At 42.3% G+C, this 21,780-nt stretch overlaps 1 protein-coding gene across 6 annotated transcripts in view; it reads right to left on the bottom strand.

Moving 5' to 3' along the window:
* Nucleotides 1-21,780, bottom strand: part of FRMD4A (FERM domain containing 4A) — a 736,083-nt gene that overhangs the window by 321,137 nt on the left and 393,166 nt on the right. The window contains exon 1 of one of the 6 annotated variants that reach the window (XM_038530068.1): nt 19,474-19,815. The exons of the other annotated variants lie outside the window; for them this stretch is intronic. Within the exon in view, the coding sequence (XP_038385996.1) occupies nt 19,474-19,539 (66 nt within the window). The 5' untranslated portion in view covers nt 19,540-19,815. Of the gene's footprint in view, nt 1-19,473; nt 19,816-21,780 lie in introns of those variants that run through there. 6 annotated transcript variants of the gene reach the window in all.

Raw genomic sequence — 21,780 nt, 5'->3', positions numbered from 1 at the left:
CGTAGCAGTTTTGAACAAAGGACAGGCACATTTTCAAAATACTGATCTGTCGAGAGTCCTGGGGCTTCTTCCTTCCAGAGCAGTTTGAGAGGGGGCGCTGGACCAGATCAGCTGAGAAGTCAGTCTCTCTCCTGACCTGGGCCAGGGCAAAGCCCCTGGGAACTGAATTTATTTATATTAGACTAAATGCAACTTCCTGTTTCCCAGGGGTATTAAAGAGTGTTTCACTGAAGAGCTTAAGGCCTCATGGCATAGTTCAGATCATAAAGGACACTTTGATGAACTAAGTGCAAATAAAACAAAAACATATGCATTTGATTAAGGTTAAAATACATATAGAAGAGAATGTTAATGGAAACAAAAATAACCCTGAGTCAGACTCGCACACATTTAAGCCCCATATACTCTACCCCCCGGGAGGGTGAGGAGTGGGATCATTTCTCATATCAGCACCAGTGCCTTCTCCCAGCTAATGGGGAGGAGGAGGTTGGCTCTGGAGCCTTCCCCAGCCCCCACAGAGTAGCTGGCGGCCTCCTCTGACAGATCTGAAGGCTCTCTCAAAGGTCAGCTTGTCCAAAACTGTCCTTTTGATTGTTTTGCTGTGGGTGTTTAAGATTTACACATTTAAAATTAGTTATTGAGACTAAAGCATTTAATTTCAGAAGGCCATTGTTATAATACAAATGTGTTTCCCAGGAAGGGATATGCACTCATACCTTTGCAGATATGACCAGTTTAGGAGAGGTGAGAGAAACTAACGTTCACTGAGAACCTAGCAGTTGCCAGGCAGCGGGCTAGAAGGTGACCCAAGGCTATCTCAATGGCAGAAATGAGCTTCATGGTCCATATTTTACAGGTGGCTCAGAAAGGTTTAATAATTTGGCCAAGGTAACACAGCTAGAACTGTCAGATCTAAGATGAAACCCAGGTCAAGGTGTTTGATTTCAGGGCCTGACCTGGTCCATTATACTCTCACATGCTACAGAGGACTATATCAGATTACAGCAGGTTAGAAATCCAGAAAGGACATCTATCCATGAGACCTAACAGAGAAAAGGAAAAAGTCCCTGTCTTTGCAAGAGAGAGAATTTAAGTACAGGAAATGGCATCGGAAGGAGCAGTTCTAGAGTCTCTGAACTGCTGCTCTAATGTCCCCTGCTAAGAAGCATGAGTGACAGAAGAGAAAGAAGCCCACAGGAGCTGGGCAGGCAGCACAATCCCTGGCCTGAGGGGTAAAAGGAGGAGCCAGATTACTAAGTGACTAGGGCCAGGGCCACCTTGGAGAGGCTGGAACCCTGTGGACCCACTGGGTGAGACCCCATCACAGCCAGAGCCACGGGCCAAGGCCGAGTGCAGGGTGGTGGGGAGGGCCTCACTCCCCCCTTGTGACTCCCCTCCAGTCTCGGCATCCTCTGTGCACTGATGCCAGCCAGCTGACATGGACCCCTGGAAACAGCCGTAGGGGTGGGGGAGTGAGAGAGAAGGAAGGATGCTGAGGGTAAATGCCCAGGATCAGCACTGTGACCAGAGACGTAGGAAAAAAGGACAGGGAGATGGTGAATAAGGAGTAGCTAAAAGAAAACGGAAAAGCCTAAGGAGAAAACCCTCAGAACAGAGTATTACTTAGAGCCAGCACGTTTTTGCCAGGATGGTGGGCACTGAGGTTCCCCAGACACCCAGGGCACAGTGTAGTGGCCCATGGAACAGATGGGGTGCTTGCTGCGGGGATGCAGTGTGAGCGAGCCCCCGGGAGATGGGGTGCAGAAGACCCACCTCTGCTCTCCAGCCTTGGAAGCGGCTGCTTTTGATGGCGCTTAAAGCAGAGCATTTAAGGCTGGTGGAGCCTTTTGGTTTGTTGGTTTTGAACACCTCCTTCCCATCTCAGTAAACATGTACATTCAAACTCCGGAGTGAACATGCATAGGCATCTATTGAACCATATTTAGGAAAATCAATGGCTTGATACACCAGATGTATCAAATCAAATGGGTGTTCGTGGTCACGAATAGCAGGAGGTGGAAGAGGGGGTGGCAGGGGTAAGGACCCGGCAGAGAGAAAGCATTTGACAACAGCAGAGCTAGTGGGAGGCAGCCGCAGGACAGGGGAGAGGCTGCCTGCTGAGTGTGTGTGCAAGGGAGCCGCGGCTGTGGATGAGGCCAGGGACCATGCTGACGCATGCTCAGAAGCCAGGGGGAGAGTGTGGGGTGGGCATTCCTGATAGGATCCTGAGAACTGACACAGAAACGGGGACTGGTCAGTGCAACCTCTTGTCCACACTGTGCCTGGCCTACCAGCCTCAAGTGTTTGCCCCAACTGCAGCCCAGTGCCCGAAATGACCACTGGTGAGGCTCATCCCTTCAGCCCCCCGAAGTTCCTCGTGTATGCCTATCTCACCTCAGACCTGTAATCACTGGTATTAGGTAAACTGATCTGGATGGCTTTATTTTCTTCATTTGCCAGAGAGAAGGGACAACAGGACAGAGAGGTGTGGGCCAGGTTTTGGGGGTAACAGGTCACACAGTATAGAAGCTCCTGGCCAAAGGGCAGCCTGGGATCAAGGGCAAAGGGCAGGGAGCCAAGCAGTGTTGGGTGGGTGAGTTGAAGCACCCTTCTGGAAAATAAGGACAGAATCATTTTGAGAGATGTTACCCTTGTCTTTTCTTGTTCTTTCTTTGGTAAAAGGTGAAATATGGCTTATGTTAAGGACACAGACACAAAGCTGACAGTATAAATGCCTCTTCTAACATCCATCTCAAGGCATTATTTGTTGAAAATTTAGCATCATGTTAAAAGAGGACTCCTGGTTTCATTGGAGGCATCAATCATTCCCTCTTTTTCCACATCTGCATGAAGTGTGCAAAGGAAAGTCTGAGACCAGATTTGGGGTCCCGTGGTGACCTGGCCTTGCAGACCATCAGCAAAGGAGTCAGAAGAACAAGGACGGTGGGAGCCTGCTGCTCCTCCAAGCCCCGTTGACACCTCAGGCCCAGTGAGGAGCTCTAAGGAGCCTGTTGGGAGGGGTTCAGTGAGCTTTTTAGGGGAAATGGGCTGGCGGAAGTGTGGATGGCAGCCAAGGGAAGGGAAGAGTGGTGTATGGGAAGTAACTTCAATCCCATCATCTTGGGTCAGATGTGGGTGCCTTAGAGAGGTGGTCTTGGCCTGTCTTGGGTGCTCAGGGTGTTGTACAAAGGGCTAGGGAACCCAAGGAGAAAGGGGCCCGGGGTATGGGGCCCAGAGCAACAGGGGTTCTTAAATGACTGAGTGGAAGAAAGACCTCCCTTGTGCCAGGGGACTGCAGTGGGAAGGGAGCAGGGTCTTCAAAGAACCCATGAGGCACTCAGCTCCACTTGAACCAGAGCTGGGTTTAGACGCCATCAGTCCCATGGAGAAACCAGATGTGCTGCACGCAGCCTGGTGAGCAGGGCCCGTGAAGAAGGACATTGGAGATGGAACCCCTGACCCACGCCTGCCTTCCCCACGTACCCCTGAGCTGAGGGATGGAAGACAGGCTTTGAATGAAGTTTGCGGTGTTTAACTGTTGTCCTGTAAATGGGAGATGGGAAGATAAATGGGATGAGATTGGACCAGAGACACACATGAAGAACTCCTCAGCAATCTGGAACATTCCTGGAGTAGGGGTGAGGGAAGTTGGGAAGGGAAGCCCTGGATTTCTTTAAAGGCCCCATCACCGTTCCCATTAGCTCCTAACTCAGCTAACCTGGGTCATTCCTGTCCTGTTTTATCTAAGTAAGCTCTGACTGAGGTTATGCAAACAGAAATGCTGCCTGCATCCATAATTTTATATTTGAAAAGTAGCTGGAACTTAGGCCGAACATGAAACCCAATACCCCCAAGGGCAGGAGCAAAATACCAAGCAACACAGTTATCATCAGACCTCACGTGCCCAAGGTCTGCAAGATTATTTGCATTTCCCCCAGGCAGGATAGTTGAGGGTTCTCTTGGTTTTCACAGAAGTTTGCACTAACTGAGTGCGTTGTTGGCATTGTCCATCTTTTGATGGGCTTTCCCTCCTTTTATGGCATTTGGAAGAAACTGTAGGTATGACTGTAGCTAGGATGCATAGGCAGATAAAATTTTCCTTCCTTTCCCTCCTTCCCTCCCCCCTTCTTTCCTCCTTTCCTTCCTTCAGTCCTTCTTTCCTTCCTTTCTCCCTTCTTTTCTTCCTTCCTCTCTCAAGCTTCTCTTGTCTACTTGGGTGACATTCTGGGCTTTATTTAATAGTTTTCCTCCATGACCAGCCAGGCAAAGAAAATAAAAGATGTTGGAACTGAATTCTTCAACTTGACTCCTAATTATTGTTGCTGGTAGAGGTCTGGTGGACTGAGATGAGTCGACTACTCCCGGATATTACATTGTCTGTGCTCTACTTGTATGCCATACCAAGCTCTGTTCTATGGGCCTTGCCTTTGTCTAAACCGATTTTTAAAATATCCTTTTAAAAAAATCCTTTTATTACACTGCACGATCCATTCAATAGTTATTTAATTCAGTGTCTAATAGAATAATGGTAACCCCCTGACATGGTGCAGTGTGTTGCAGACACTATTCTAAAAAGGCTTTTTAATATATTAATTCTTTAATTCTCATAACACCTTATCAAATAGGCATATCCCTTTTCCCTCGAGGAAGATGGAGACACTGAGGCATGGAGAAATGATGTAATCTGCCCAGGGTCACACTGCGAGAGACTTTGGTGTCCATTAACTGCTGGACTCTGCTAGATGGCTACTATGTATCTGGTGCTGGGCCACGAATTGAGGATATAAGGGAATTTCTGCTTTTTGGAAGGGTTTGTTTTTGTTCCTCCAACTTATTTCATCGTGGGATAAGGTATCTGTAGTAAAGCACAAGAACCTTATACCTGATTTATACCTGGAAGGTTCCTGAACAACTACCCAACAGGATGAAATGAAATTTGTCAAAGTTCTTTGTAAATGGTACACACACACATACACACTCACTCATTTCTGCACACTCTTTTCCTATTGTTGCCCCAGCATAAGAGCCTTCCTGGATTTCACCATCCATCTCTCTGCCTCTTCATACATATTCTCCCATAACATCCATCTGCATTCCTTAAAGGTCATCCAACTTAGCCACACCTACCCGGTGGTAAAGAGGCTTCTTCTTGGACCTTTGAAATCACTCTGTTCAGTAATGTCATTGGAGTAACCAGGAGTAGAGAATTAGTTAGCCCAGAATAAGACCCCCATCCCCATCAACTCAACAATACACATCCCACTACCAAGGAAACCAGACCTTACATTCTTCTAGGGTAAGGAAAAAAATACAACATTTGGGGCACGGAAACCTCATGTGTTAATCGGGCACCCCAGAACCTCATTCAATCTTTATGGCAATGATCAAGCTGTAGAGAATGTCAGGTATAAAATATTAATGGCCCGTGTGGAGGATTGGTCTATATTGTCTTAGGATTCCTTACTTCACGGACTTCAAAATCCAGCTCATCAGCATGCTGGCAGGATTATTCAACTCTTTACCCAGAGAAGGAGGGAATGGGTAGAGATCCTGCTTGCAAGCAACAGACAGATTTTATTTTCCATATGAGGGTCCTTCACATCTGCCCTGGATGTGATTTGCCCCCATCAGAGCTCCACTTGCCCTGCCCAGCGTCAGGCTAAGTCAGCCAATCAATGGCTGCAGCGTAGGATAATGGCTATTCTGCATGGTGGTAATGGCTTATTGCACGTGCTATTAGAAGTGATGTCATGTCCAGGTCTTGAGGAATCGATAAGATTGCCAGGATGCCTGTGTGATTAATCAGGTAATAAGCTGACCTGTGTGGGGCTAGCTGTGTAGATTGGCTTTCGAGACCATTTTGCAAAGCTCTCTTTCATGGGCTATCCATCCATGTGGATGGATTTTGATAACTAGCATTGATTTGCCATTTTTATGAAGTGCAGTTTGCACAGGGTAAACTGTGTAATTGCACCCAGAATGGCAAAATAAATAAGGTTCTTATCTATGGTATTGACGACCTAGGATTAGCTGAATATATATATATTACACCTCCAAACAAAGTCAATGGATGTTGACTTTTGATTTTTACTAGGCTCAGCTCTCAAATTTCAGGTGTCTTAGATAAGCATTGGGTGGCAAATGATCAACTTTTAAATCTGCTTCTAATTTCCATGCTTCCTTTTTCCAGGGGGAGAGGTTTTAATGTAATTTCCTTCAATAGGAGAATGATTGTCTTGGTTTAAGTAATCCCTCCGGTGCTGCAAAAGAGGGTGGCTTTCTTTGGGGCCATCAGATTGCTTTCTGTCCTGTGCCCAGGATCATGTCACTCCCAGGGGCAAGTGCCCATTAGCCCAGGGGTCTCTGGGATAAGTCATGTGGCCTGTATTTTCCTGAGGTGAGGAAGGAAAGCACTTGATCTGTTAAAAAGATAAGTACTGAAAAATCTCACATCATGGGAATACGGTTTATCTTGAGTGTGCCTTAGAGGACTCCCGACATCCCATAAGTCAAAATGAGAAAGGGTCACCCATCAAATTGTAATCCATGGGTGACCCAATGAGACACCACCTCCCACCAGTGAGAATGGTGAAAATTAACAAGACAGGAAATAACAAATGTTGGAGAGGATGTGGAGAAAGGGGAACCCTCTTGCACTGTTGGTGGGAAAATGAACTGGTACAGCCACTCTGGAAAACTGTGTGAAGGTTCCTCAAAGAGTTAAAAATAGAGCTACTCTATGACCCAGCAATTGCACTGCTGGAGATTTACCCCAAAGATACAGATGCAGTGAAAAGCCTGGACACCTGCACCTCAATGTTTATAGCAGCAATGTTCACAATAGCCAAACTATGGAAGGAGTTTCAATGTCCATCGAAAGACAAATGGATAAAGAAGCTGTGGTCTATGTATACAATGGAATATTACTCAGGCATTAGAAATGACGAACACCCAACATTTACTTCTACATGGATGGAACTTGAGGGTATTATGCTAAGTGAAGTAAGTCAATCAGAGAAGGACAATCATTATATTGTTTCACTCTTATGGAGAATATAAGAAATAGTGAAAGAGATTAAAGGGGAAAGGAGAGAAAATGAGTGGGAAAAATTAGAGAGGGTGACAAAACATGAGAGACTCCTAATTTTGGGAAACAAACAAGGGGTAGTGGAAGGGGAGGTGGGCGGGAGGATGGGGTGGTTGGGTGATAGGCATTGAGTGGGCACATGACAGGATGAGCACTGGGTGTTATACTATATGTTGGCAAATTGAACTTCAACAAATATATATATATATAGAGAGAGAGAGAGAGAGAGAGAGAGAGAGAGAGAGAGAGAGAAAGGGTCATCTAGTAGAAGATCAAGCCAGAATGGGCAAAATATGCACAATGGACACATACTGAGATGTAAATGAGGATGCTTAGGGGACTGTTACTGTCTGCATGGGGTACTCCACTCCATTTGAATTTTTTAAAAAAGATTTTATTTATTTATTCATGAGAGACAGAGAGAGAGAGAGAGAGAGGCAGAGACATAGGCAGTGGAAGAAGCAGTCTCCTTGAGGGGAGTCCAATGTGGAACTCCATCCTGGGACTCCCAGACCACGTCTTGAGCTGAATCAACCACTGAGCCACCCAGGCATCCCCACTCTGTTTGAATTTTAAACTTTAAGTATGAATGCAGATAATAGACTTGTTGAGAAAATTAAGTGAGACAGTGGAATCACATGTGTAGGAATAAAGGCAGTAAGAAATGCCATTAGAGCCAGATTCTGACATGTATACTACAGAAAAATATATTTTAGGCCTTATTCTGTGAGCAACAGGGAATCATTACAAGTCACTTTTTGCAAGGAAGTGATAGCATCTAACCTGAATTTTTTGAGCTTGAGTAATAAAGGCTGAGTGTTAGAATGGAGAACCCAGGTGTATCAGAAGCCAGGAGAGCAGCTGCAAGGTTACTGCAATTGTCCAAATGAGAGGTGATTATGCCCAGAGCTGGGGCAGTGGTGAAAGGCTGGATATAAGATGTTGGGGAACAGTAAATGGTAGAGGGAGGTGTACAGTGATCCTCTATCATGAGTAGAGAAGGATGGTCCTATTAGCCAAGTACCCAGGAGGAAGGGCAGGTTCGGGGAGAGGATAATGAGTACCTCTGGACATACAGAGCTCCCAGGGCCCAAACATTTTGACCTGGAACTTAAGAGGGGAGTCAAGTCTGGAAATGGAGCTTTGGATTTCAACCACAGACAAGTAACCACTAGTCAAGTTACTAGTTAAGTGTGAAGGCAGACATTCAAGAAAGCAAAAATTTATTTCTCATGCAATTCTTCTCCGGAGTTTACTGGAAGAGTCTCCAGTAAAAGAAAGTTAAACCTACAAAGGGGGGGGGGGGGGCTGGGGGATTTGAATTCTAAGAAAAAGAGAATGAATCCTAAGAGAGCTGAAAAGACAGTTCTCAGAATTAAGAAGAGAGGAGCCCCAAGGACACAGTCATGCAAGGGACTTGGAGAGGAGCTGGCCCAGGGGATGTAGGAGCCGGGAGGGAGCCAGGAAGGAAGGAGTCTCAATAACTGGGGGGAAAAATGCATGGATTGAGTATCTAATGAGTGTGCCAAATTGAGAGGAGATACAAAGCTCTACTAAAGTTCTTAGAAAAAAATGATTGATAGGTACACAGAATATCAAGCCCACAATGAAACCAGGCAATTACTACCACCTGGAAAAACATAAGGTTGTAAAATCCAGGATATGCAATCATAATATACACCATTTCTCCACTATAAACAGTATATTGCTAGTCATAATAAAACTGAATTTTGATTTAAACTGTGATATAGATATACTGGTAAAGATAGAGGGAGAGAGATAAGTGAGCCCTTATAGCAATGTGGAGTAAGGCTTTAAGTAAGTCAGAGCCTCAGCTTTTAAGGGAGGTCCCTGGGGAGAGGACGCAGCTCAGGAGAAAGGGTTGGAAGCCTGGCATTTTTCTTTAGAAGCCTTGTAGCACTCTTCAGCTTTCCAGTATTATGAACATTGCCTTGGACATGTACTATTTTGCTAAAAATGAGAACTGTAAACAGCAACAGAGCCAGCAGACAAGGGCTGGGAGCAGTGTGTGGCGTTCAAGGGTCACTGGTGGCCTTGAGAAAGGTGCACAGCGTGCTGACAACAGAAGCCAGACCGCAGGAGGGAGAGTTGGAGCCGCTGGGCCTCATTCTGAGTGGGCAGATTTGAGTCTAGATATGGGGTCATTCAATCTGACAGGTAATGTTTCAGGAGCCCTGCTTGATTTTCTCCGTTTTCCTTTCCTTCAGTGTATGTTTCAGGGCTCTTAGTCTATGGATCTGCTATTGAAAAGCCTCTAAGCTATACCTGGAAAGGAAGAACTTTAAATCCTTTGAAACAAGAGGAGGACAAAAGGAAGCAGGCCAAATACATCAGCAAGGACATTGCCGACAATTCTGGATAGTTCTGAAGAGCCTTTCATGTACTTTCGGCTGGATCTTCTGTGCTCTTCACTTTGGTGTGATATAGTGTGTGTGCTTGCATGAATACACGCATGTACACACATATGTGTGTTATTTGCTCTCATGAACCCAGTGGCATTGCAGTGGCTACAGCAGCCCCAGAGTGGTGACAACTAATTATGAAACACCAGGTCTGATATGTTCCTTTTATCGCATCTTGCAGAAGCCTTGCATTCCCGCAAAATCCCCCAGTGGCCCTTGGTAATCCTGGAAAGGAAGTGTCAATCTGGAAACAGCTGTTCTTGAGATAGTGGGTTGACATCCTAATGAGCATGTTATGAGCAACAGAGGAAACCCAAGGCTAATGGGACTGTGATGCAAATATTTTTTCTAGACAATTAGACTTCTACAAGAAAGCCTATATTCTCTAGCAAGGCTGAGAGGAGTCATTGACCTATAGATGTCAAGTCCCCTAGCCCTGTGGGATGTTGGACATTTTCCTTGGCTCTCTCCTGGGAGGTGGCTCTGGCAAGGGAGTCCAAAGTCACTTTGCTCAGAAGCCCCGCCAGGGAAACCCAGCTAGAGAGCAGAAGAAGCCAAGTACAGGTGTGTCCCCAGGGCTCCATGCCCGTGTAGGCTGCAGAGCTCAGGACCAGGTAGCTCCTGCATTTTGGGAGCAGGCAGGAGGAATGGCCCCAGATTGATGAAGTGAATGCTGTGCTTTGGCAGAACCAAAACCTCTGCTAATTCCAAGGAGAAGGTTGAGTAGGAGTAGAGAGAGAGAATGCTTAGGGGTAGAGAAACAGAAAGTGACTTATTGCAGTTCAGGGGTTGAAACAGATGCCTTTTCTAGGGGAAGGCAAATGGAAAACGAGGACTAACTCATGACTACCTCCTTTGCAACAGGCATGGCCCTGGGCAGTTGCTCTAAATTACCTCTTTTAGATCTTCACTATGATCCTGTAAGCTGGGTAGCATTAGCTACACTTTATTGATAAGGAAATCAAAGCTCAGAGAGATTAAATGCTTGCTGAGAGTCATGCAAGTCAGACGTTGTGCTGAACTGGGATGGAGACCCAAGCCCATGTGACTTTAAAGCCCATTTCCAATATTCTTTAGGGATGTGCACATGGAAACACATCAGAGCATTCTGTCCTCAACAAAGCCTGCCCTCAGAGGAAACTATTTTATGAAAGCCTAAACAATGGGGAAGGGAAGCCTTTCTGGGGAGTGTCCCTGGGGGAGGGAAATACTCAACCTCAGCTGGTTCTACCTTTCCTTGTGGGGGAAGGGAAATGCCAATTCCATCCCCTCCACCTATCCTGTCTCACCTCAGGGAGAAAAGCACCCTGAGAAACTCTGGTGTAGTTCATATCCTAAGGGCACAGATTCACCAAAAGCTCAAGAACTAGCATACGACTATACAATGCCTTTCCTCCTCCCATACCTTACTACCACATTCCTAAAGGCCTATTTCCCATAGTTCCTTTCATACAGTACATCATGTCTACTTTGAAATTACAAGGCATAATAAGAGGCAAAAAACACAGTTTGAGGAAACTGAACAAGCATCAGAATGAGTAAGACATGGCAGGATTGTTGGAATTATTAGACCAGGAACTAAAAACTTAACTAAGAGTTATATCCTAAGAGATTTAATGGAAAACGTTGGCAATATGGAAGAACAGATAGATAAATAAGGTAAACAGAGAGATGGAAATTCTAAGGATCAAAAAGAAACTCTAGAGATCAAGAATTGTAAGAGAAGAGTGCCTTGACATGTTTATTAGTAGACTGGACACAGATGAAGAAAGAATTTCTGAGCTTGATGACATGCCAATAGAAACTCCTAAAATTGAAAAGGAAAAGGAAAAAAAGACTGAAAAAAACAAAATAGAATACCCAAGTACTGCAAGACAACTATAAAATGTATAAATATGCATAATGGGAATAGAAGGAGAAGAAAGGAACAGGAGCAATATTTGAAGAAAAAGTGACTGAAAATTTCCCCAAGTTTACTGTCAAGCACAAAACCACAGATCCAGAAAGCTCAAAGAACACCAAACCAGATAAATGCCCCTCCCAAAACAAAAACAAAAACAATCCACAAAAATCCAAAACATAAAAACCCTCCATGATGCTTCTAGGCATATCATGGCAAACTTCAAAAGATGGAAGATAAAGAAAAAGTTTTGAAAGAAACAAGGGGAAAAAAAAACACCTTACCTATTATAAAGCAAAGGTAAGAATTATATTCAGTTTTCCCTCAGAAGCAAGTAGAAGGTACAGTGAAATATTTTTTTTAAAGTACACCAACCTGGGATTCTGTATGCTGGGAAATTATCCTTCAAAATTGAAGGAAAAATAAAGATTTTATCAGACAAAAGAAAATTAAGGAAATTTGTTGCCAGGAGACCTGCCATGTGAGAAATGTTAAAACAAGTTCTTCAGAGAAAAGGAAAATTATATAGACTGGAAATTTGGATCTATGTAAAGAAAGGAAGAACATCAGAGAATGAATAAATGATAATAAAATAAAATTTTACTTATTCCTTTTTTAAAAGATTTTATTTATTTATTCATGAGAGGCACAGAGAGAAAGAGAGGCAGAGACATGGGCAGAGGGAGAAGCAGGCTCCTCACAGGGAGCCCGATGTGGGACTCGATCCTGGGTCTCTAGGGTCACGCCCTGGGCTGAAGGCAGTCCTAAACCGCTAAGCCACCGGGCCACCCAATTTTACTCATTCTTAAGTGATGTAACAGTTAATAGTTTGTTCAAATTAGTAATAGTAACAATGTATTTGATCATGTATGTTCATGTACATATACATATACATACATGTATATGTAAGTATATATTAAGTATAAGTGTAAAAAAATGACAACAATGATACAGGGAACAGAGGGGAGGAAGAATTAGGAATATTTTGTGAGATAAGGTACTTGCACTTCCTATATGAGGTGGTATAGTGTTATTTGAAAGTGGACTTGGATTAATTGTGAATGTATATTACAAACTCTAGAGAAACCACTAAAAAAGTAAAAAAAAATGTATAATTAATATACTAAGAAAGGAGAGATAATGGAATTATATAAAAGTACTCAATGAAAATCACAAAAGACAGAAAAGTGTAGAAGACAAATTAAGAACAGAGAACAAAGATAGCAAATAGGACATAGTAACAACTATAGTAAATGTTAATGTAACAATATCAACGGTCACTTTAAATGTCAGTGATCTAAATAAACTATTAAAAGACAGAGATTGTCAGAGTGGATGAAAACACAGGACCCAACTATAGGTTTTCTATAAGAAACCCACAGACACATATAGATAGAAAGCAAAGAGATGGAGAAAGATATACCGTGGTAACAACACTAGTCAAAAGAAAGTGGGAGTAGCTATATTAATTTCAGACTCAGAAGACTTCAAGTAAAAGTACCAGGAATAAAACAGGCATTAAATAATGATAAATGGGTCAATTCTCTAAGAAGACATAACAATTCTTAACATATATGCCCCTAATAACAGAGTGTCAAAATATGTGAAGCAAAAACTGATTGAACTGCAAGAAGAAAAAGATAAATCCACTATTATAGGTGGACATGTCAATACCTCATTATCAGAAATGGATAGATCTAGCATGTATAAATGCAGTAAGGATATAGTTGAACTCCAAAACACCATCAATCAACTGGATAAGATATATGTCTATAGACTATTTCTCCCAACAACAGCAGAATACACATTCCTCTGAAGTTCATGTGGACCATTCACCAAGATAAGCCATTTTCTTGGACATAAAACACACTTTAGCAAATGTAAAAGATTAAAAAATCATACAATGTCTTCTCTCAGACCACAATGGAATTAAACTAGAAATCAATAACAAAAAAGAGGGCAGCCCGGGTGGCTTAGGTTTAGCGCCGCCTTCAGCCCAGGGCCTGATCCTGAAGACCGAGGATTGAGTCCCATGTCAGGCTCCCTGCATGGAGCCTGCTTCTCCCTCTGCCTGTGTCTCTGCCCCCGCCCTCTCTGTGTGTGTGTGTGTGTCTCTCATGAATAAATAAATAAATAAAGTCTTAAAAAAAACAAAAAAGATACATAATATTTGGATATTAAACATTATAGTTCTATATAACACAGAGATCAAAGAAAAAAATCTAAAGAGAGGGGATCCCTGGGTGGCTCAGCGGTTTAGTGCCTGCTTTCGGCCCAGGGCCTGATTCTAGAGTCCCGGGATTGAGTCCCACATCGGGCTCCCTTCATGGAGCTTGCTTCTCCCTCTGCCTGTGTCTCTGCCTCTCTCTCTCTGTATCTCTCATAGGTAAATAAATAAAATCTTAAAAAAAAAAAAACTAAAAAAAAAAAAGAAAAAATCTAAAGAGAAATTAAAAATTTTTGAACTAAATGAAACTGAAAATACAACTTATCAAGATTTATGGAGCACAGTGAAAAAAGTGCTTTGTGGGAAATTTATAGTATTGAATGCATAAATTAGAAAAGAAAGCAAGAAAGATCTAAAAATCAGTAATATAATAGCTTCCCATTAAGGAAAGTAGAAAAAAGAAGAGCAAATTAAATCTAAAGGAAATAGAAAAAAAAAAAAATTAGAGCAAAAATCAATAAAATTAAAAACAGGAAATCAATAGAGAAAATCAATCAAACCAAAAGCTGGTTCTTTGAAAAGATCAATAAAAGCAATAAGCATTTAGCCAGGATAAATTAAAAAAGAGAAGACACAAATTACTAACATCAGAGACATCCATTGAACATTAAAAGGATAATAAAGGAACAGTATGGACAACTCTGTGCCCACAGATTTGATAACCTAGATGAAATGGATCCATTCTTTGAAAAACACTCTTCCAAAACTCACACAAGAAGAAACAGAATCAATAACTGATAACCTTGCAAAACAGAAAGCACTAAGCCCAGATAGGTACACTAATAAATTCTATCAAACATTTATGGAAGGGGATCCTGGGTGGCTCAGTGGTTGACCATCTGCCTTTGGCTCAGGGCATGATCCTGGGGTCCTGGGATGGAGTCCCACATTGGGCTCCCTGCAGGGGGCCTGCTCCTCGCTCTGCTTATGTCTCTGCTTCTCTCTCTGTGTCTCTCATCAATAAATAAATAAAGTTTAAAAAAATTTATGGAAGAAATTATATAAATCTTCTACAATATTTTCCAGAAGTTAGAAGCAAATATTTCTTAATTAGTTTTATGAGACCAGCATTACTCTAATATCAAAACCAGACAAACACCTTACTAGAAAACTACAGATTGACATATGTCATGAACACAGATTCAAGAATTCTCAACAAAATATTAGCAAATTGAGTGCAACAATGTATAAAAAGTATTATATACACCATGATTAACTGGGATTTATCCCAGGTATACAATGGTGCTTCAACATTAAAAATTAACTAATGTAACAAAAATGCAATGTATAAAATGCTAAAGAAGAAAAATTACATAATCATATCAATAGATGCAGAGAAAACATTTGACAAAATTCAACTTCTGTTCAGGACAAAATCTCTCAATGAACTAGGAATAGAGGGGGAACTTTCCCAACTTGAGAAACAATACCCTCAAAAAGCCTTCAGCTAACACTGTACTTCATGGTGGGAAACTTGAAGTTTTCCCACTAAAATCAGGAACAGGGCAATGTCTTTCTCATCACTGCTTTTCAATATCATAAGTCCTACCTAGTGCAATAAGACAAGAAAAAGAAGTAAAATTGCAGACTGGGAAAGAACATAAAACATACAAAACTGTCTTTGTTCACAGATGATATGATTATTCATGAAGAAAAGCTGAAAGAAAAAATATTTCTGGAACTAATAAGTGATTATAGCAAGGTTACAGAATACAAGGTTAATATACAAAAGTTAATTGCTTTTTTATATACCAGCAATGAGCAAGTGGAACTGGAAATTAAAAATACGTTCCCATTTACATTAGCACTCTCCAAAGAGAAACATTTAGGTATAGTTCTAATAAAATATGTACAAAATGTATATGAGGAAAATGAGAAAACTTTGATGAAAGATACCAAAGAAGAACTAAATAATCAGAGAAATATTCCACGTCCACGGACAGGAAGACTTGATATTGTCTAAATGACAGGTTTCCCCAAATTGATCTATAGATTAACACAATCTCAATCAAAATCCCAGCAAGTTATTTTGCAGATATCAACAAACTGATTCTGAAATTTATATGGAGAGGCAAAAGATCCAGATTAATTGATTCAATATTGATGGGAAAAAAGTCGGAGAGCTGACACCATCCAACTTCAAGACTTACTAAAGCTACTTTAAGTAAGAGAGTATGGTATTGGTGCGAGAGTAGACAAATAGATCACTGAAATAGAATAGAGAGCCCAGAAATAGATCTACATAAATATAGTCATCTGATCTTTGGCAAAGGATCAAAGGTAGTACAATGGAGCAAAGACAATCTTTTCAACAAATGGTGCTGGAAAAACTGAACATTCACATGCAAAAAAAAAAAAAAAAGAATGTAGACATGGACTTTATACCCTTTACAAATATTAACACAAAATGGGTTGCAGACTTAAGTGTAAACTACAAAACTATAAAACTCCTAGAAGATAGTATAGCTATCTTGGATAGCTTGGATATGGTGATATCTTTTAAGATATAACACCAAGGCAAGATCCATGAAAGAAATGATTGATAAGGTGGGCTTCACTGAAATGAAAAACTGCTTTGGAAAAAACTGCCAAGCGAATGAGAAGAGCCATAGACTGGGAGAAAATATTTGTAAAAGATATACCTGACAAATGGCTGATATCCCAGATATACAAAGAACTCAAAACCCAACAAGAAGTAAATAAACAACCAGATGAAGAAGTGAACAAATGACCTTAACAGACACCTCACCAAAGAAGATATATAGATGGAGAGCAGCCTGGATGGCTCAGCAGTTTAGAGCTGCTGCCTTCAGCCCAGGGTGTGATCCTGGAGTCCTGGGATCGAGTCCCACATCAGGCTCCTTGCATGGAGCCTGCTTCTCCTTCTGCCTGTGTCTCTGCTTCTCTCTCTCTCTCTCTCTGTGTCTCTCATGAGTAAATAAATAAAATCTTAAAAAAATATATAGATGGAAAGTAAACATGTAGAGTTGTTGAACATCATAAATCATTAAGGAATTACAATTTAAGACAATAATGTGGTATCACTACACACTTGTTAGAATAGCCCAAATCCAAAACACTGAAAACACCAAATGACGGCAAGGATGTGGAGCAGCAGGAGCAGTGGTGGGAATGCAAAATGGCAATGACCAATTTGGAAAATAGTTTGGTGGTATCTTGCAAAACTAAACATCTACCATACAATCCAGCAATTGAGCTCCTTGGTATTTACTTAAAAAAATTGAAATCTATGTCCACACAAAAACCTGCACATAGACGTTTATAATCGTTTACTCATAATTGCTAAAGCATGGAAGCAACCAAGATGTTTTCAGTAGGCTAATGAATAAATAAACTTTGGCACATCTGAACAATGGCCTATTATCAAGCACTAAAAAGAAATATGAGCTATGAAGCTATGAAAAGACATGGAGGAAACTTACTTGCATATCATTAAATGAAAGAAACCAATCTGAAAGGGCTACATACTGTATAAGTCTAATTACATGGTGTTCTGGCAAAGGCAAAATAATAAAGGAGACAGTAAAAAGATCAGTGGTCGCTAGACATTAGAGAGGGGGAAGGATGAAGAGGTAGAGCACAGTGGATTTTTAGGGCAGTGAGACCATCTTATGTGATTCTATAACACAAATAGTGAACCCTAATGTAAACTACGGACTTTGAGTGATAATGATGTGTCGATATAGGCTCACTGATTACAGTAAATATATCATTCTAGTGTGGGATGTCCTTAGTGAGAGAGGCTGTGAGTGTGTGGGAACAGAAGTATATAGGAAATCTCTGTACTTTGCTCAATTTTGCTGTGAACCTCTAACTAGCCTAAAAATATTAATAAATAATAATTAGTAATTAATAAAATAGAGTGTAAAGAGGTTGATCTGGAGATGATAAACTAGGATGAACTAGAGGAGAAATAGTGGATCCAGGAGAATAATGAGATAGTTGGTCCAAGTAGAGGGGTAACAAGGTCCTAAACTGGGGCGATGAAATTACCGGTTGTATTTACAGAAAAGGAGGGAAGTACGAGACTGCACTTTCCTCCAGGGGACAGTGTATCTGGAAGTTTCCAAACAAGATGATAATGGTAAAAGTATTGGAAAACAGTTGGGGGGGGGGGAGGGCGGAGGAGGGCAAATAAGGAGAGAAGAGGACTACATTAACGACTTTGTAGTATTTCTGTTTTTTTTTTTTTTTTTTTTGAAGATCTTATTTATTTATTCATGAGAGAGAGAGAGAGAGAGAGAGACAGGCAGAGGGAGAAGCAGGCTCCATGTAGGGAGCCCGAGGTGGGACTCGATCCCAGGTCTCCAGGATCAGGCCGTGGGCTGAAGGCGGCGCTAAACGGCTGAGCCACCAGGGCTGCCCAACTTTGTAGTATTTAAATAAAACAACTTCCTAATTATTTTTTCCCTGAGGTGACCAAGCACACACCAACCCTTTGGTATGCCACAGACTGCCCCTACCCAAGACCCTAAGCCACCTACCACCAGCCACCACCAAGGCAGACCATGGTGGTTGGCCAGAGGGTATCAGCTTTCAAAGAAACTTCCCATCCTGCTGCTCAATCTCTATACTTAAGGCTATAGTGATGTGGGCCATGAACCTTCCACCACTGGAAACATCACTCACCCTTCTTAACACATTCCTCCTGAAGGCAAAACTTCTTGACCCTCCGGTCAGAATGAATGTGAGGTACTGGGATCCTGCAAACAGCCTGCAAAGGGCGATCCCCTCTGGGAATCCTGCCAGTGTAATGTTGCCTCAACTAGATGACAGATTATAAATTAATAAAGAAAAAAAAAAAAGCCCCAGACTCTAACGTCTGCCAAAACACACGATTCCCCATAAGGTTCCTGAAAGGGACTTAGTGATGTATAGTCAAAGAGCCAACCCCCTACAGCCTTTTCCAGATTCGAGACGCAGACGGGCTAGTCCTCCAAATGTACCACCGCCGCCTTTCCCAGGGGGGCGCCAGTTGTTGTTCTTGGAAGGAGAATACCTTTCTTTCAGCTGTATTACCCCCTGCATGCTTCACATAGTCTGTAGTTCCCTAAGCCCCCATCAATAATACAACACAGACAGACCAGCCACCAACAGAAAACCCCGAGAAGAGAGTAAGGATGACTGTGGTTGGCCTGGGGCAGAAACGATGCTTAGGATGCTATGGATGCCAGGGGTTTTCAAAGATTGTGTTTCTAAAATCGTTGCAGGAACAGAAGTATCCTTATCAGCTGCCGCTTCTTTAAAAACCAGTCACTCAAACAGCCTCATCCCATAAAATTCCTGAGGAAGCACTGGTGACCCAATCCCTAGGAAAGTGGCCAGGATCCAGGGGCTGGCGCTGTGTGCAGAGTGATATTCTCTTTCTACCCCACCCTCAGCATTTTCCATAGGAAAAATACAGTATGTTGACCCACCCTCCCCTTTGTCTTCTGGAATGCTCACTTCACCTCACAAACAGATCTGAGTCTTCCAGGGAATACCTACTGAAGCTGCTTTTGTCTCTTTGGGCAAATGTTTTCTAGTTCTTCATCCCATTCATTCAGAGTCCTGGATACTATTTGTTCTTTGAAGCCATTTCTCTGCTATGTCATCTGTACAGACCAATCCGCACCACTCAGGCACTTGGCAACTTTATGGTTTTCTAGCCCCCCCCCCCCCCCCACCAAGGCACATAAGCATAAATAAAGACCGTGTGTGAGAACTGGACAGTTGTGGAATAGAATCCTATTCAGTAATGGGGGCAGAGTCGTAAAGACTTGGGGGGTGGCAGAGGAGGCTCTATTATGCAGAATAAGTGAAAGCCTTTACTTACAAACACGTCCATGAGCAGGTGTTCCAGTGTCACTTCAAAGTCTTCCAGTTTGGCAGCTAAAGTCATAATGAACGCCCCGGTTTGCGATGAAGCCCCGCTGACAGCCCAAACCTGCAAGCTCCTCGGCTCAGAGAACACGGCTGGTGTCAGATTTAGTCACAGGTGGGACTGGCACAGCGAGAAGCAGAATAGAACATCGCAGACTGACCTGATGGAGCTCGGTAGCCAGAAATCTTAAAGTGTTAAAGGAAAGAGCTAGATTGATGGCACTAGGGGACCAGACTGGAGGCAAAGTGATGTTACCAGGTGAAGAATCCAGCCCCTGCCTGCTCTTTACAGCTCTCTGGTCTGAGGTGCTCTGCAAAATGCAGGAAACCCCAACAGTGGGCGAAAGAAAAAGCCCCAGAGAGATGGGGAGAGGCAGCAGGGAGAGAATGGAAGAAGCCGTCTGACTCTGATATTTATAGGGCCACATGTTTTTGACTCTAGCCCATTTCTCAGTTCATTTCTGACCTTTCATAATGGCCAAGCACACTGGAGTGTATTGTAGAGCGGGGGCAGTGGGTCCCACAGAAGTTGGCTGTGACTAATGCTAGGGCAATTCACACAGACACGCCATCAATAGTTCTTTGTAAAAAGCCCATCAGACCTTGTTCTGTACACGATGACAGAAAAGCACATAGTCTTGTGAAAAACAAGGAAACGAAAGTTGTGGGGGTACTAAATTTTTCCTCGGAATATTATTAGATCCTTACACTCACCCCCATCCTCTGTCCTCCCCACCCCCTCCTCTGCAAGAGTAGATAAACATCAAGGAAAAAATATAATCTTGTGTGTCAACTCCTCAAGCTTCTGCCAGTAAAGAATATCCACTCTCTTGCGCAAATGTCATTTTTCCTTTTTGGTTTTCAAAATTTGACATTTTTTTCTTGCCTAAAAAAATTGTAAAATTGCAGTAAAATACCCATAACATAAAATCTACCATCTTCATTGCATTTTAAGTGTCAAGTTCAGTAGTGTTAAGTACATTCACATTGTTGTAGGACCAATCTCCAGTCTTATCTTGCAAAACTGAAACTCTGTGCCCATTAACAAATCGCCACCACTCCCCCACCCCCGCCGCTCTTCCCAGCCTGGTACCCACCATTCCACTTTACATCTCTATGGATTTGACTACTCTCGCACCTCGTGTAAGTGAAATTATACAGTATTTTTTTTTTTTTACCAAGTTCTTTTGTGTCTGGCTTATTTCACTTAGCTTGTCTTCAAGATTCATCTATGTTACAGCATATGTCAGAATTTCCTTCCCTTATAAGGCTGAAATTTTATATCCTAAGAAAGACCCCTGCTTTGGACAATTTTTCAGGCCTGAGAAAATCTCTCAGGAACACTTGGCTGTCAAGTTTTTAGTGGTCATTCTTGCTGTGATGGTCCTAACTAAAACAGCCTCGGTCTACAAGCGAGTTCTGTCCTGTTCCCTAAACAATTTCCAAGCTGAATGATCCATGAAAAGTCTAGTCTCTGACTCCAAATAGGGTGTGACCACTTCACAGTCAATATTGATGCCGAAGAATAAGGTGCCCCACGTGAAGCTGAGGAAATCTAAAAAGTCTGTTCTGTGATAAAACTTCTCCCCTTCTCATCAGAGCTCTCTAAAGTGGAAACAGCTGAAACTCTCCAATTTAGTATCTTTCCATGAATTTTCATTTTCCCAAAGGAGATACAGACCCACTTAATTCAGCATTTAACATTTAAACAAAGCAACCATAAAGTAAAGGACAAAGAAAAAAATTGATAAAAAGCATCATATTATTCCTAAAGCGGATTTGGAATCTGTCAGAGTAGTTTAGCTTGACAGTTGGTCATAAATTGTACATAAATGTTCTTTGAGTTATGGTTTCGGTTCTGTTTTGGGGCCTCTGGTAGGGAAATTAGAGTGGTTTCATGACAAGCATCTCTGTTTAGGCAAAGGCATCAAGGAGGGGTGGTGATGCTGTGATGAATGGCTCCAATACCCAAGAATGTACAGAAAATATATTTTCTGGCTGGGTGAACTCATATTCACAGCACTTCCTATCAGCGAATGCGTTTGCCATGTCGGCAACTGGTGCAATGGCTAGAGCAAACTATGTCAGCAATAGAGACTCAGCATTAAGTCAATTTCTTGCCTTGCAGTTGCCATGTTTTGTTGAAACTATGGCTGTCCAGAAGATACTCAAAAAGCCTTCTCTCACTAGGTAAGAAGAGAGTGTTGGGTGAACAAAAACTGGCCGTATGATCAGATTAATGGGGTTGAGGGGTGTGTAC

The sequence above is a fragment of the Canis lupus genome, chromosome 2, assembly GCF_011100685.1.
Source record: "Canis lupus familiaris isolate Mischka breed German Shepherd chromosome 2, alternate assembly UU_Cfam_GSD_1.0, whole genome shotgun sequence".
Classification (NCBI taxonomy): Eukaryota; Metazoa; Chordata; class Mammalia; order Carnivora; family Canidae; genus Canis; species Canis lupus.
This window is presented reverse-complemented; position numbering and strand designations above follow the sequence as displayed.